Source organism: Lemur catta, chromosome 17 (genome assembly GCF_020740605.2).
Source record: "Lemur catta isolate mLemCat1 chromosome 17, mLemCat1.pri, whole genome shotgun sequence".
Classification (NCBI taxonomy): domain Eukaryota; kingdom Metazoa; phylum Chordata; class Mammalia; order Primates; family Lemuridae; genus Lemur; species Lemur catta.
Window position 1 is genome coordinate 39,867,463 of NC_059144.1, and position 13,989 is coordinate 39,881,451.

Consider the following 13,989-nt stretch of genomic DNA (forward strand, 5'->3'; position numbering starts at 1 on the left):
AAACGAGAGGGAACTCCGTGTGTTTACTGTGCGGTTGGTCTGGGTGCTCCTCTCCCAGGAAGCGCAGCTCAGCAAAGGCCTCCTGCCTGCCATGGGCAGGGGGCATCCGCAACCTTCCCGATGGTTTGGCTTGAATTGCCTCACCTCCCAATTCCTGGTAATTCTGAGCTCACTCTTGGAGTAGACAAGACCTCCAAAGTCCCTTCCTATGGGACTCTCTGCAGGCCCCATGTTGGGGCGCCTACTCACCCAGGTCCATGTTTCGAGTCCGAGGGTTACACTGCTTGTAACCCTTGCAGCTCCTCAGCTCCATGAGCTGTACGTGTAGCTGATTGAGGACCTCCCTGTCCAGTGTGTTCACTGCATTCATCAGCTGGTTGGAAGAAAGGTAGGTTGTCAACCAGGTGAGTCCAGGGACCCTCCCCTGCCATCCTCTTCTACCAACCGGGGAAACATTTCAGACAGGTTGGGAGTGGGAGGTGCTGTGGGCTAGTGTCCTGCTCACTCCAACCTCCACTTCTGCAAGAGCCAGAGTTTGGAAGAGTTAGGTGACTTTATGGCTTCTAGCCCCACCAGGTCCTCTTAATGAGAATAAAAGCCCTATCTGTGTACTTAATGTTGGACTTCTGGAGCCATGGGTCAGGAAACTCGTCAGGCTTGGAAAGAAGCCTCACTCCAAGTCCCTCAGCTCCTCTTGACTGGAAAACGGCCATTTGTGAAAGGACGGTGAATGATCTGGGTCCCTGCCTAGCCTGGGAGCTACTGGTGACCGACTAACCTATACCCTCTGCAACTCCCTTTGGGTAAAGTATGAGGATGAACCTATCTAAGACGACAGATCAGCAGCCTATATAGTAAGTAAAACAAAGCAAAACAAAGCAATTGAACTGCTGACATTTAAAAATCAGATTTCATTTAAAAAATTGTTTCAAGCTTTCCTTAAAAGGTTGAAGGTTGGACAGTATCAAAGCCACATTACAGACAAACACTAATGCCAAAGCTCAGCAGTGTCTATTCCTTTACCAGGGCTCACAGGTTTCAATCACCAGACACTTCTTCAATCCCGTATGTGTTTAGATGATTTAAGGTATGGAAGCACTCAGCAAAGTGCTGGGTGGGGTGAGTGCTTTGTGTTACTGTTACATTATCTGCATGGTCCCTGAAGGCCCTGGAAGGTACAGCATTTGGCCTGACCCCGCAGTGCTACAGTTTCAGGAGTCCTCACAAGTTCCTGCAAAGCCTGGTTGGATGTTGGCAGGTGCCTAAGCTGGAGGGAGAAGCTATACAATGTATTTATTACCCACGCAGGAGGGTGGAGCCAGAAAAGGGCTGATGGAACATTGAGTGCCCAAATTCTCAGTGGCTTCAAAACTCACTCCTGCTGTCTTAGTGACTGAATGGGATTTGGAAAATTTGTCATGCCTTCCCTGGGGCTGGTGTGCCTCGGTGGCAGCGCCTGTGCACCCCACCTCCCTGTTTCCCCAGCTCATGTCATCCGCACCTGGTAGGGGTCTGTGTTGAGATCAAAGTACTCCAGGAAGCCCGTTGCAAATTCACAGAAGAGGAAATTGTGGGTCTCGTTGATTGTCCTCATGCACCAGTACGTGTTGTTGTTGGCGCTGGTGCAGGCACAGAAAGGCCCCACTGCCGAGGGAAGAGAGCACGCCCTGAGCGCCTGCAGGAAGCAGCGCCGGCTGCCAGCAGTGATTCCCGTCAGGGACGGCCCCCCGTGCCAGTCTGGAACACTGTGAACCCCTGACCCTCAGGCAACCTGTTTCTGAGAGACCCACAGGTCTGGCAGTGAAGCCCTCACAAGCGTGGGGCAAGGCGGGTCACTGTGCAAAGCAGAGAGTTTCTTGGCCCTTGGGGCTCCAGCCTGCCCACCCACCCTGTGCCCGCCCCGGGCTCGCTCACGTGTCCAGAGCGGCGCTGTCTGCCAGTGCTGGTTGTCGTGCGTGAAGCACGTGAGGCCTGGCATGCTGCACGTGTCGTTGTTCTGCAGGCGCTTGAGCAGCTTGCGAAGTTTCTTCTTGCGCTTCTGCTCCCGCAACAGCCACACTTTGTCCTTCTCCTGCAGACCCTTCCTGTGGGCACGGAGGGCCACACACACCTTGGGCCTCTGAAGGACCCAGGACCCCAACTCTTCCTGTCCACCCTCGGGGTTGGGCTGGGCTGAGCCTCTCCAGCAGAGAGCCAGGGGCAGAGCAGCCGAGGGTCCCAAGTCCCACTGCAGATCCAAGGCACAGCTGGGACCAGACTTGGGTGTTCTGTCTACCCGAGGCAGCACAGAGGTGGGGAGAGAATGGGGTGGCTCCTGGGACTCCTGTTCACAGCCAGTCCCCTCCTTCCTGTGTCCTCCCCCTGGTTGGCCGGGCTGCAGCCATCCCCGCTGGCCAGGAGGGGGCGTCTGGAGGCCTCCGCGTTGGTCTGGGAGCGTCAGGGGCCGCCAGCGACTTCCCAGGGAAAGGCCGGGGCTTAAGGGAGGGCAGCCCTTACCTGAAAGGATGCAGACTGGAGCCTTTGTGCTTGAGGCGGCCCTTGTGCTGGGTGTGGTAACTGCAACAGACCCCGGCCCCAGGCTTCAGAAGCTGCAGTTCCCGGGGCTCCCACGTGTTGCTGCCCCCTCCTGTCTGGGCTGGTGTGGGGAGGGCACTTTACTGTCCCCAGGGTGGCAGCTCCCTGCCTGGCTGGCTCCTTCCTCCAAGCATGAGCAGGGGGCCTCTGGCCGGAGACCCCGGGCCAGGCTGCAGAAAGGCTGGGGTAGGTATAGCTGAGCCAAGGCCAGAAGCAGCGGGGCCTGGATGCAGGCAGCCTCGGGGTCTGGAGGTCGGGTCCCACCACTGGGAGCCTACGCTCTGCCAGCTGCCTGGGAGGGTGGCAGGGCCTCGGCCGCTGTGCTGCCCAGTATGGTAGCCACTGGCCACATGTTTAAAGGAAGTAAAATAAATTCTCCTCCTTGGTGACACTGGCCACATTTCAGTGCTCAGTAGCCACACGTGGTTAGTGGCTGTCATGCTGGACAGGGCACACCAGCCCACTTCCGTCAGTGCAGAAAGTGCTATTGGAAAGGGCTGTTCTAGAGTTCTGCCCTTTGGGCCAGAGGGACCCTGAGCTGGTCTGTGGACCTCGAGCCACACGGGCGATTTCTGAAAGGTCGGCGGGAGGCCCTTCTCCCTGCCCAGCACCAGCTCTGCCTGGCGTGGTTCTCTGTGCCCCACTGGCTGACAATGGGGACGTGAATTGTTACTGATTTTTGTTTTTTACCCTGGGGGAGAAGCTAGGGATAAAAAAAAAAAAAATGAAAGGAGCCAATTATGAGAGGGGATGGTGTGTCCCCAGCAGTGGCTCTGCAGGGGAGCTGGGGGCCCTGTCGGGGTCCTTTGCTGCTTGCTCACCTGATTTTGTGACAATCACATTCTTCTGGCCGCTTTTTCTTCAGGTGACCTCGGACTTCCCTCAGGTTCTTAATTTTGTTCTGCAGGGTTTCGATCTGTGGGACGGAGCAGGAGAGGAAGCCTGGAAACTCTCCCGGCTGGACGAGGGCGTCGCCCAGGGCCGCCCCGGCCCTGCCTTGTCTGTGCTCAGCAGCTCGCATCCGTGGGCACTGAGGAGGCTCTTGGTTCTACAAGCTGAAGGGACCTCCCTGCCCCTCCGCCCAGGCCCCAGCGAAGGGGTGGAGTCACTGCGGGAACACTGTCTGCTGCTGGACCGGAGCTCCTGTCCCTGGGTTGAGGACCCCCCTTTGCCCCTCTGGCCTCTGCCCTGCCAGTGTGGATGGTGGGACCCAGGACGTGCTCCCCCCCCCCACTCTGCTCACCTCATGGTCGATATGCAGCTTGTGGTCTTTCCAGGCCTGCAGGGACTTGTATAGGTCCAGGTCACACTGGACCGTGTCGTTCTCCAGGATGTAGCACCTGCGGGGAGGGATCACGTGTGGCCCTGAAGACCGGCCCAGGGGCTCACATCTGGGCAGCCCTTGCTGAGGTCCCTCCTGCTCCTTCACCCCAACCTCCGCCTGGACTCTCACCGATGTGTCACTTTAATGGGGTTGGGGGCTGAGTAGTCTGGAAGGCCTCCGGTGCCACTGAAGTCCCCACCATCCTTGTCGTCTGGGTCCTCAGGGGCCCCTGGCCAGTGCCGCTTGGTAAGGTTGCGGGGCTGGGATGCATCGCCCAGGCCTACGTGGTACACCTCGCCACCCACCTCGATGGCCACTGAGCGGATGGAGCGATTACGGACGTAGCTGGCCTTGTACTCTGTGGGTGGCAGAGGGGTGGCTGCGTTAGGGAGGCTGGGAGGGGCCGGCCAGGCTCCCCAGGCAGTAGGCCCTTAAGCGAGATAGGGCCGGGCTTCCAAGCCTGGGGTTCAGTGTTGCCTGAGACCTGACAGCTCCTGAGATCCTCCCACCCAGAAGCAGGTCCTGGACTGCAGGGAGAAGACCTGGAGGTGATCACACTGGGGAGACTGGAGTGCCAGAGCCACGCAGCCACCCTGGGAGAACGTCGGGAAAGAGCCATGCACGGATAAAGAAATGGTGCCGCATTGTACAACGGAATATCCGTCTATAAAAAGGCAAGAGGTTCTGCTTCATGCTGCAATGCGGACGGACATCGAAAGCATTATGCTAAATGAAAGCAGCCAGACACCAAAGGGCGAGTGTTGTGTCATTGTTTGCAGGAACTCTCCAGAACAGGCAAGTCTGCAGAGGCAGGAGGCAGGTCGGTGGTTGCCGGGGCGGGAACAAGGAGCTTCACGGGCATAGGGTTTGCGGCCGGGGCGATGCTCGTGAGAACTAGAGTGAGGTGGTGTCTGTACAACACCGAACACACCAAGTGCTTCTGTGTTGCATACAGTTGTGAGAATGGTAAGTTTTATGTGATGTGAACTTCAATTAAAAAAAGGAAAAAAAAAAGTAACATGGCTATAAAAATGCTGATTTGAACTGGGGAAAGGGGCTGTCCAGCACATTCCTCTGGGAAGAAAAGGGCGAGGCCTGGGAGGTGCTGCTGCGGCTCTAAGTCAGATGCTGAAAGCCGAGGGTGTGCGGGCCGGAGGCAGGCCCCAGACGTTAGAAGCCAGCCTGCATCTTCTGTATATTAAAGGATTAATTTGCTCCAGTCACTACACGCTACCAGACGGAGGAACCCTGAGGACGTGGAATGAAATAAGCCAGTCACAAAAGGACAAACACTGTATGATTCCACTTAGGTCCCTTCAAGGTCCCTAGATCGGTCAGGTTCATACAAAGCAGAATGGTGGTTGCCAGGGGGTGGGGAGAGGGAACGGGGAGATGGTGCTGAATGGGGACACAGTCTCAGTTTTGCAAGGTGGAAATAGGTCTAGAGATTGGTTGCTCAGCAATGTGAATACACTCAAGACTACTGAACTGGATACTTAAAAATGGTTAAGATGGTAAATTTTATGTTACATGTATTTTACCATAATTAAAAAAAAACACCAAAATGTCTAATTAGTCTTTGGCTGTCCTTGGTCCAGCGGCCCAGAGCAGTGGGCTGCGTGGGCAGTTGCTCAGCCAGGAGGGGACACTGGCAGCCAGCTGGCCAGGCACCCAGGAGCCCTCCGAGCGCTTCCAAAGCAGTTTCGTTCCCGTCTTAAAGCCGGGCAGGGTGGCTCCGAGCTCCAGCTGGGCCCAGCAGTGCCCTGCCGCCCACCTTCTGCCCCCAGCTTTCTACCTGCCCGCCCTCTCCCCGCCCTGCTCGGAGTCAGGTGCGAAGGCAGCGTCTTCAGTTGGGCGGGGTGTTTCCCCACTTGTCCCAAGTATAGTCTGTTCTCGTTTGTTCACGGAAGTTCTACAAAGTCACCGCGAACACCGAGTTCGCGATCGGTGAACCGTGGCTCCTAGGGGAACTACGGGAATCGCACACTCGACTGTGGCCCCTAGGGGAACTACGGGAATCGCACACTCGACTGTGGCCCCTAGGGGAACTACGGGAATCGCACACTCGACTGTGGCCCCTAGGGGAACTACGGGAATCGCACACTCGACTGTGGCCCCTAGGGGAACTACGGGAATCGCACACTCGACTGTGGCCCCTAGGGGAACTACGGGAATTGCACACTCAACTGTGGCCCCTAGGGAAACTACGGGAATTGCACACTCGACCGTGGCTCCTAGGGGAACTGCGGGAATCGCACACTCGACTGTGGCCCCTAGGGGAACTACGGGAATTGCACACTCGACCGTGGCCCCTAGGGGAACTACGGGAATTGCACACTCAACCGTGGCCCCTAGGGAAACTACGGGAATCGCACACTCGACCGTGGCTCCTAGGGGAACTGCGGGAATTGCAGCTGGGCTCCTGTGCGCCTCTGGTCACACACGGCCTTCAGCTGATCGACACCGAACCTCGTCCTTGTGCTTCCGTTTGACGGCGCCTTCCCTCACACACAGCCGACCCTCCAACACTGACCGCCCGGCCCACAGCACAACTCACGCCCCAAGGACATGCCTCTAGCACGTATTTTCTCTGTAGGACACGGCACGGCTGCTTGCGCTTAGGACATGAGCCAGCACTTCAGCACCGCGCTTGGGCCGTTTAAACAGTGAAATCACCAGAAATAGTACAAAAATGTGAAAAGCATGACACTAAATAAACAATGAAAAGGACACTTGTTTACAGCATGAGCTGAACCCCATAGGGCTGGACTGTGCGAGCGCCCCCTGGTGGCTCCCTGCGGATCCCACCCGGCCCGGCCACTTCCTCTCGGCCCGTCTCCCGATGGGGTCCCTTGCCCCTGCTCCTGCCCCTGGCAGCCCACTGAAATGGCAGCTGCAGGGATCCTTTGAAAACACAAGGCTGGTCTTGTCCCCACCGCTCAGAACCCTCCAGACCAGGGGCTTCTTGTCTCAGAGTAAAATCGCTACGGGGCTCTCTGAGACCGTGTCATCCCCACTCCCTTCAGAGCACTCATCACACCCACAGGTGATCTCCCTCCTGGGTGACAGCGGCGCCCTGCTGGGATGGTGGCTCTGAGGGGGTGCAGCTGTCTCCCCAGCTCCTAGAACCACATCTGGCAGGGTGACAAGTAACTGTGGCTTTGCCTGAATGCACGGATGGGGCTCCCGGGCATGGTCTCTCTCCCCCTGTCCCATTCGGCCCAGGCCGCAACACTTACGCTTCTTGAAGAACTTTTTCCGGCGTCCGGCCAGGCTGAGCTTGTAGTCCCCGCTGTCGCAGGTGCAGGCCTCGCCGCCCTGCCCGTAGTACTTGGGCACGAAGTTGGAGAGGGCTCTGCCGCCGCCGAGCCGCACGGGGCCCTTGCACTTGTGCAGCTTCAGCTTCCCCGTGGCGTCCTCCACGCACTGCCACTTCTGCAAGACATGGTGGCCAATGGCACACACTGCAGGGCCCCTAAACCCACTTCATGCTGCCTCCCATCGACCCTGGAGACTTCCCTCACCCTGCCCACATCCAGATGTCACCAAGCCCCACACCTGCCATCTCTGAGCATGGCTTCTCTCCACTGCCATGGCTTGAGCCTTGGGTGGAGCCACCATCATCCCCCCGCAAGATGCCTACGACAGCCTCCTCCCTGGCTTCCTGCTCTGTGTGCTCCCAAAACCCACTCTCACGTGGCAGCCAGAGAAATCTTTTTAAAGGGCAAATTGGATCATGTTGTTCCCCAGCTTAAAACTCTCCTGTAGCTCTCGCTGTCTTGAGGGTGGGACCCAAGCTTCTGGTCCTGGCCTTTGATGCCCTGCATGATCTGGCCCCTGCCTACCTCTTGGACCTTGTGCCTTACTGCTGTCCTGTCTTTTCTCTTCCTCAGCCCAGTGCGCTCTTCCCATATCCCAGACGTGCTGCAGCCTCAGGGCCTTTGCACTTGCCATGCCTTCTGTCTAGAGTGCTGCTTCTCCAGCCCCTCATGTTGCCGGTGACTTCTCATCCCTCAGGGCTCTGCTCCAGTGTCACCTCTTTAAGGAGGCCTCCCCTGACCACCTCATTTAAAATCCCCCCTCCCTCCTTACCAAGGACTAGATGGATACAGTGTGGTCAGAGTGTACACATACACAAAAAGTTAAGCACAGAATCACTTTCTAAATCTCTCTCCCATCGAGCTCTGTTCTCTTTCCCAGTTCCAGCCTCCTGGCCCCTCGCTGGGTCCTGCAACAGCCCGTGAACAGGACTCTCCTTCCCCCGTGAGAACCTGCTGCATCCCATGGACCCAGTGGGTACTCAGGGCCTGGCCTGGGTCAAAGTGATCTTCCCAGGACACGGATCGGGTCTGTTCCCTTATGTTACCAGCACGCAGCAGTGCCCAGCACTGGGTGGTGTGTGTTGACTCGTTTACTGCAACTCACAGCACCCTACGAGGCAGGTGCTGTCATTATCCCCACTTCGAGACGAGGGACAGAGAGGTAGAGGGACTGGTCCTGGGTCACAGAGTTGGGAGGAGCAAGAGCTGTGATCCACTGGCCAAGGCCCTGCTGCCTGTCACCTGCTCACCTTGTCCCCCTCAATCCATTCTCACCTGGTGGCTGGATTTGATCCTGTTCGTGGCTCCTGTGGCCCTCCCACCCCTCTCAACGCAAGCCTGTCCATGACCTGGATTCCTCAGTGCAGAGCTCGGCTGACGGGGCCAGCAGGCACGGCCAGAGGGGACCCAGGACCCGGGGAGCCAAAGCGGGCAGCGTGATGGACGGCAGGCACTGCTGCCAGCTGGGAGCACGGCCCACGCGGCCAGGCCTGATTTTGCAAGGAAAGCCAGGAGTGTGGCCCCCTGAGCTGTAAACGCTGCTGCTCTGCCGCTGAGCTCTCTGCCTGGAACCCTCTTCCCCACCGCCTCGCCTCGCCCCTGCAACCCCACAAGCTCAGCTCGGGCACTGCCTGAGGGTCGGCCACCTGCAGCCCTCTGGCGAGCTCCAGCCCACGGCCTCTCCTCGTGTGGCCTGGGAGGCAAGAATGGTTTTTATGTTGCACATTTTAAAAGAGTTGTAAAAAACAAGAACAAAAACAACCGCAAGCCCCACAAAGCCTAAAATACTGCCTGGCCTTTCACGGAGAATGTCCGCTGCCCCCGCGGTACCTGGTCTGACGCCTTCTTCCTTCCCCAGGCGGCACCTGGTACAGGCAACACCCTCCCCAGTCCTGAGGCTGCGCTTGTGGGGTTATACGGGGCTGGGCCAGTGCCTGCCTGGCTCCGGGTCCCACGGCTGACTGTGGGTTCAAATCCCGGCTCCACCACCTGCAGCTGCGAGACTCTGGGCAAGTTCTCAAGCCCCAGGCCTCAGTGTCTCCCTGTGCAGATGAAGCACCCAGACAGGGGTGGGAAGGTTACGTGGGTTAATCCTGTAAAGCTCTCACTAAGCGTCAACCGTGATGATCATCGTTATGTCCCGGGCACATTTACTGCTGCTCGCCCGGAGCCGGGCCCAGTCTGGGCTTTACGGGCGACATTAGTCCAGGCCACCCCGCCCTCGAGGAGCTCCAGGTCTGGCCGAGAGACGGATGTGCTCGGGCCGGTTCTGGAACTATTGGTTCAGTGAAGGGCCAACCCACGCCTACCACCGGGAGGAGACAGGAAAGGTACCCAGGGCGACTCTTTAAGGAGGTCCCCTAAGAGACACCTGGGGCCAGAGAACGGCTGGTGCCCCAGCACAGCATTCCCGGAAGTGCAGCGAGAGCAAAGACGTGGTCCAGACTCAGAGGGTGGCTCGACAGCAGGGCCGGCCCTGCCTCCTGCCAGCGGGCAGACATCTGGGCCTGGGACCCCCGAGGCCCTGGAGCTGTGAGTCTGGGACACAGTGGCTGCCTCCCGGCTGGTCTAGGCTGCAGTGTCCCAAAGCCCACCCGGGCGCCCTGTCCCCAGGGGCTCAGTGGCGTCCACAGTGTGATGCCTCCCCTTCCCGCCCCATCTGGGCAGGGCAGCTGTGCAACAACGGCCAGTGGGGGTGCGGGGAGCAAGACCCCACCCCCACCCCGGCATCCTCTTCTCACTCCTTTTAGCTCAGAACTAAATTGAGAACCGCTCCTGGGGTCTCAGCGCGAAGTCAAGGCCGCCCCCTCTCCCCCAGACGCCGGCTCTGGAAGGGCGGGAGTCTCTACCGGGGCTGTTCAAGGCTATGGCCCGGGTGCCTGGACGTGCCTGGCGACAGGGACACAGGATCCAAACTCTCACCTGCCCCAGCTGCTCGCAGGCCGTCTGGTACTCGGCGCGCTGGCACAGGTCCCTCACGCGCTGGTACTTGGGCAGGAAGTTCTCCTCCTGCGCGTCCACCTTGTCGCTGTCTCTCTTGTGCAGCAGCTTGCTGGGGGCGGGAGCAGGAGCCGGGCGGCCCCTCAGCGCGGGGCACCCCGGGACTCACGTGCCCACCCGGCTCTGGGTTATCCCCCCAACACAGCACGCGGGGCCTCCCGCCCAGGTCTCCTGGGTTTTATGAGACTTCAGAAATTGGAATTTTATAGGAAATGTCCTAAACTGCATGAGTTGGAAATAAATTAGGAAACACCGAAGACACCGTACGGGTGGGACAAAACACGGGGAAGGGTACGTGTGGCCCCAACTGTGTGTCATCCACAGGATCCGTGAACGGGCTTCCCTCGTGTCTCGGGGCTCTGACACAACTGCTGAGTCGCTCTTGGGGGGTGTCATTACAGTGGGATCTCGAACACCGCGGGTGCAGTGGGGCTGCGGGGTCCCCTGCCCCCCACCTCCCCCGGCCCGGACCCCCCACTCACCCTCGCTCCACCAGGAAGGAGTCCCGCCAGGCCCTCATCTTCTTTTTCAAGTGAAACCTGGAGGGGGGAAAGCACGTCTCCAGCTTCTCGTCTGTGCGGGGGCCTCACGGGACCCCCCGTCCCTCCAGGAGCAGGGCGGTGCCCAGGGCCAGCCCAGACGCGGGGCCCGCACCCTCCTCGGAGCCGCGGCCCCCAGAGACTCGGGTCTGACACACCCAGGGCAGAGACGCCCCAGGGCGAAGTCGCTCTGGGTCCCGCACACGCCATGTCCCGAGCACGTGTCAGAGCCCCACACGGCGCGGGGCCGTCTTGCCTCGGGCTAACCGCACCGCGATTGGGGGGACTTTTCCTTTGGTCCTCTGGAGCTGGACGGGTAGTGCTTCCCATGCAGTGTCTGTCCCTTCCACGTCCCAGACGGGGACTCTGAGGTCCAAGAGAGGAAGCTTCCACCCTGCGCCTGACTCTCGGGTGTCCTGGCCCGTGTCCCCACCCCGCCACGCCCATTTTCCACCCTGCAGCTCCCCCAGCCTCCCAGCGACGGGGCCCCCGCCACACAGCCCGGTGCGGACAGCAGCGCCCACCCAGGCCGGGACCCGAGCACCTTGAGGCCGGGAACCAACCGGCGGGCAGTTACAGTGCCGGCCACCAGATGTCGCTGCGGCCACGCCGGCGTCCCCGCCCGTCTCAGCCGCCTCCACCTGTCCATGGTGCCGTCAGCGTCCCCTCGCTGCCTCCCAACACCCAGGGACAAGCTCCTGCCACACCCGCCGCGCCACAGCCACGGAGCGCAGGAGCCAGACGGGCCGTGGGGCCTCCGACAGGTCACGCACCCTCTCTGGGGTTGACATTCCGAGTTGGTAGAACGCGATGGCAACAAGGCCTACGCACCGGGGGACAAGACGACACCGTCCCCCGCCCAGTTCTCGGCACAAGGCCGGGCTCACAGTGAAGCGTGACTCGTGCTAATGCCGTGATTACGGCCGCTGTTGTCACCTCGAGCTTTGCACAACTTCAGCTCTGAGAGGGCCTCAGCCGGTGACCTTGGCCACGTTTCAGGTGGGACGACAGAACCTCAGAGTGGGGACCGTCCTTCCCTCCTACACAGGTGGGTGGCTGGGTGGGCGACCCCAGAACCCGGCGCCCGGCCCCTGGAGATGCCCCCCTCTGACCTACACGGTCCGGCCTCGAGTTTGCGCAGGTTGGGAAGGCCGGGTCCCTCCCCCGGTGTCCCTCCCCCGGCCCCTTGTCCCCGCCCCGCCTGCTCCGCTGCCTCCTCACCGGTTCACCGGCCGCTCGGTGTCCAGCAGCTTGAGGATGGACTTCCCGTCCATGTCCGCGGGGATGCCCAGCCCTGCAATGTCCAGGATGGTGGGGGCCAGGTCAATGTTGAGCACGATGTGGGGGTTCCTGGGGAGACAGGGAGATTGCGGACCCAGCCACCGGCAACGGGGCCCAGCCTGGCTCGGGACGGGGCGGCTGGAGGGATGCAGGTCGCCAGGGGCTGCCTGAAGGTGGGGAAGCTGCGACCTCGTCATTCTCCGCACCTCAGCCCTCAACGACTCCCCTCGGCAGCGCAAGTTCAGCTGGACCCCCACCCGCTGCCCACCCCTTAGCCTCTGTGTCCTCCAGACGTACCGCGGCCGGGACACACCCCGCCCTGCACCCCTCCTGCCCTCCCGACCCACCTCTGGACCTGCCCAGCCCTTCCCCTGGCCTCTGAGGCCACACTGGCCCACGCTGTCCTCGACAGCCTGTCCTTGCTGTCCCCTCTGCCTGGAATGTTCTTTCTCCAGAGAGCGCACGACACCGTCCCTCAACCCTTTAGTTCTTTGCTTAGCTACTACCGAGGAGGCCTGTGACAGACTCTAAGTGGCCCCGGGATCCCTGCCCCTGGTGATCACACCCAGTGTGACCCCTCCACTGGGTGTGGGCCAACCTGGACTTGCTGCCGGCCCACGGAACGTGGTGTAGGTGGCGGCTGTTGCTCCCATGGTTACCGACGTGACATTCAACCTGGTCTTGAACAGCCTGGGAAGCTGGCTATGCGGCTCGAGTCCCCTGCTCCCACTCTCCCAACCCCAGGGGCAGGGCAGTGGACACGTCCCAGTCGAGCCTCTGGATGGGACCACAGCCCTGGCCGCCCCTCGATTTCCATCTGAGCAGAGGACCCTGTGAGGCTGGGCCCCGGCTGGTGACCCACAGACCCCGTGAGGTCACACACCGTGTTGTTCCAAGCTGCTAAGTTTTCGGCAGTTTGTTCTGCAGCACAGATACCCGGCACGAGGCCCTTCCCGAGGACCCTGCTGAGAACTGCACCCCCTCACCCCCACCCCTTCCCTGGTTTCTTTCTCCTGGAGCCTTATCACCTCCCGGGGACTGGACTGTATATTTCACTGATTTCTCTGGTTTGCTGCCTACTGCCCACTTAGACTCTAAGCTGCCAACATTTTTGGTCACTTCTGTATCCCCAGGACTTACACACTTAGAGGGCACAGTGGGTACTCGTGACATGTTAGCTAAGCGGATCACCACACAGCTGCACCGGTCTGCCGTTTCTACCTGGTGGTGTTGCCAGTGCAGTGGCCAGGGGCTTGAGGGGCGTGCCCAGCACAGGGCTGGCACTGCTGGGTGAATGGTGGACATACACTCCATCGAGGTAACTTAGTGCCCCCATCACCCCTCCCTAGTCCCCTGAGGATAAGAGGCAGGACCTGGGTCCTAGGGTTTCAGTCACCTTTGACCCTCCACCCCCAGCACAGTGCCCTGTGAACATCAGGCAGGCCACCAAGTGTGCTGGGGGACTTGGGGGTGCAGCTGGGAAAGTGGTCTGAAGCTGTGTCATTAAGGGGCTCGAAGGCCAGCGTGAGTTGTGACAACTGAATCTGGAGACAAGGGAGCTAGAGAAGGCTGCAGAGGGAGGGGCACTAGGCTGACACCAGCACCAGCAGCTGGATGGAAGTGAGACTGGCCACGGGTCCTGCCCCCCAGCTTTTCCCAGCCGGCACCCATGCGTGGCTCTGTGGCAACACATTCCAACTCCGGAGGAACTACCCGACCCCATTCGGATTCCACTGCATGATGCCCTCACGTGGTCACTCAGGTTTCCTATCACCCCTGGCCACAGTGAGTGTTCAGGGACAGACACACCACCCAAGCTGGGCAGTGAGAACCAGCCTCGGGTCTCCTGTCCAGACCAGTTTGTTTTCCTGAACTAGACACTTGGAAGTCTGGAGCCGTTGACACTGCCACCAGGAGAGAATAGCCTGCCTGGGAATGAAGCCAGCGCAGA

At 60.0% G+C, this 13,989-nt stretch overlaps 1 protein-coding gene across 3 annotated transcripts in view; it reads right to left on the minus strand.

The window, feature by feature from the left end:
* The window catches only part of SULF2 (sulfatase 2), a 100,026-nt gene that overhangs the window by 3,681 nt on the left and 82,356 nt on the right, over nucleotides 1-13,989 (minus strand). For all 3 annotated transcript variants that reach the window (XM_045528527.1, XM_045528525.1, XM_045528526.1), the window contains exons 8-18: nucleotides 11,979-12,107; nucleotides 10,701-10,757; nucleotides 10,141-10,270; nucleotides 7,138-7,333; nucleotides 4,028-4,256; nucleotides 3,818-3,914; nucleotides 3,396-3,490; nucleotides 2,497-2,556; nucleotides 1,915-2,084; nucleotides 1,502-1,644; nucleotides 250-373 (exon numbers count right to left, since the gene is read on the minus strand). In XM_045528527.1, the coding sequence (XP_045384483.1) occupies nucleotides 250-373; nucleotides 1,502-1,644; nucleotides 1,915-2,084; nucleotides 2,497-2,556; nucleotides 3,396-3,490; nucleotides 3,818-3,914; nucleotides 4,028-4,256; nucleotides 7,138-7,333; nucleotides 10,141-10,270; nucleotides 10,701-10,757; nucleotides 11,979-12,107 (1,430 nt within the window). The remainder of the gene's footprint in view (nucleotides 1-249; nucleotides 374-1,501; nucleotides 1,645-1,914; nucleotides 2,085-2,496; nucleotides 2,557-3,395; nucleotides 3,491-3,817; nucleotides 3,915-4,027; nucleotides 4,257-7,137; nucleotides 7,334-10,140; nucleotides 10,271-10,700; nucleotides 10,758-11,978; nucleotides 12,108-13,989) is intronic.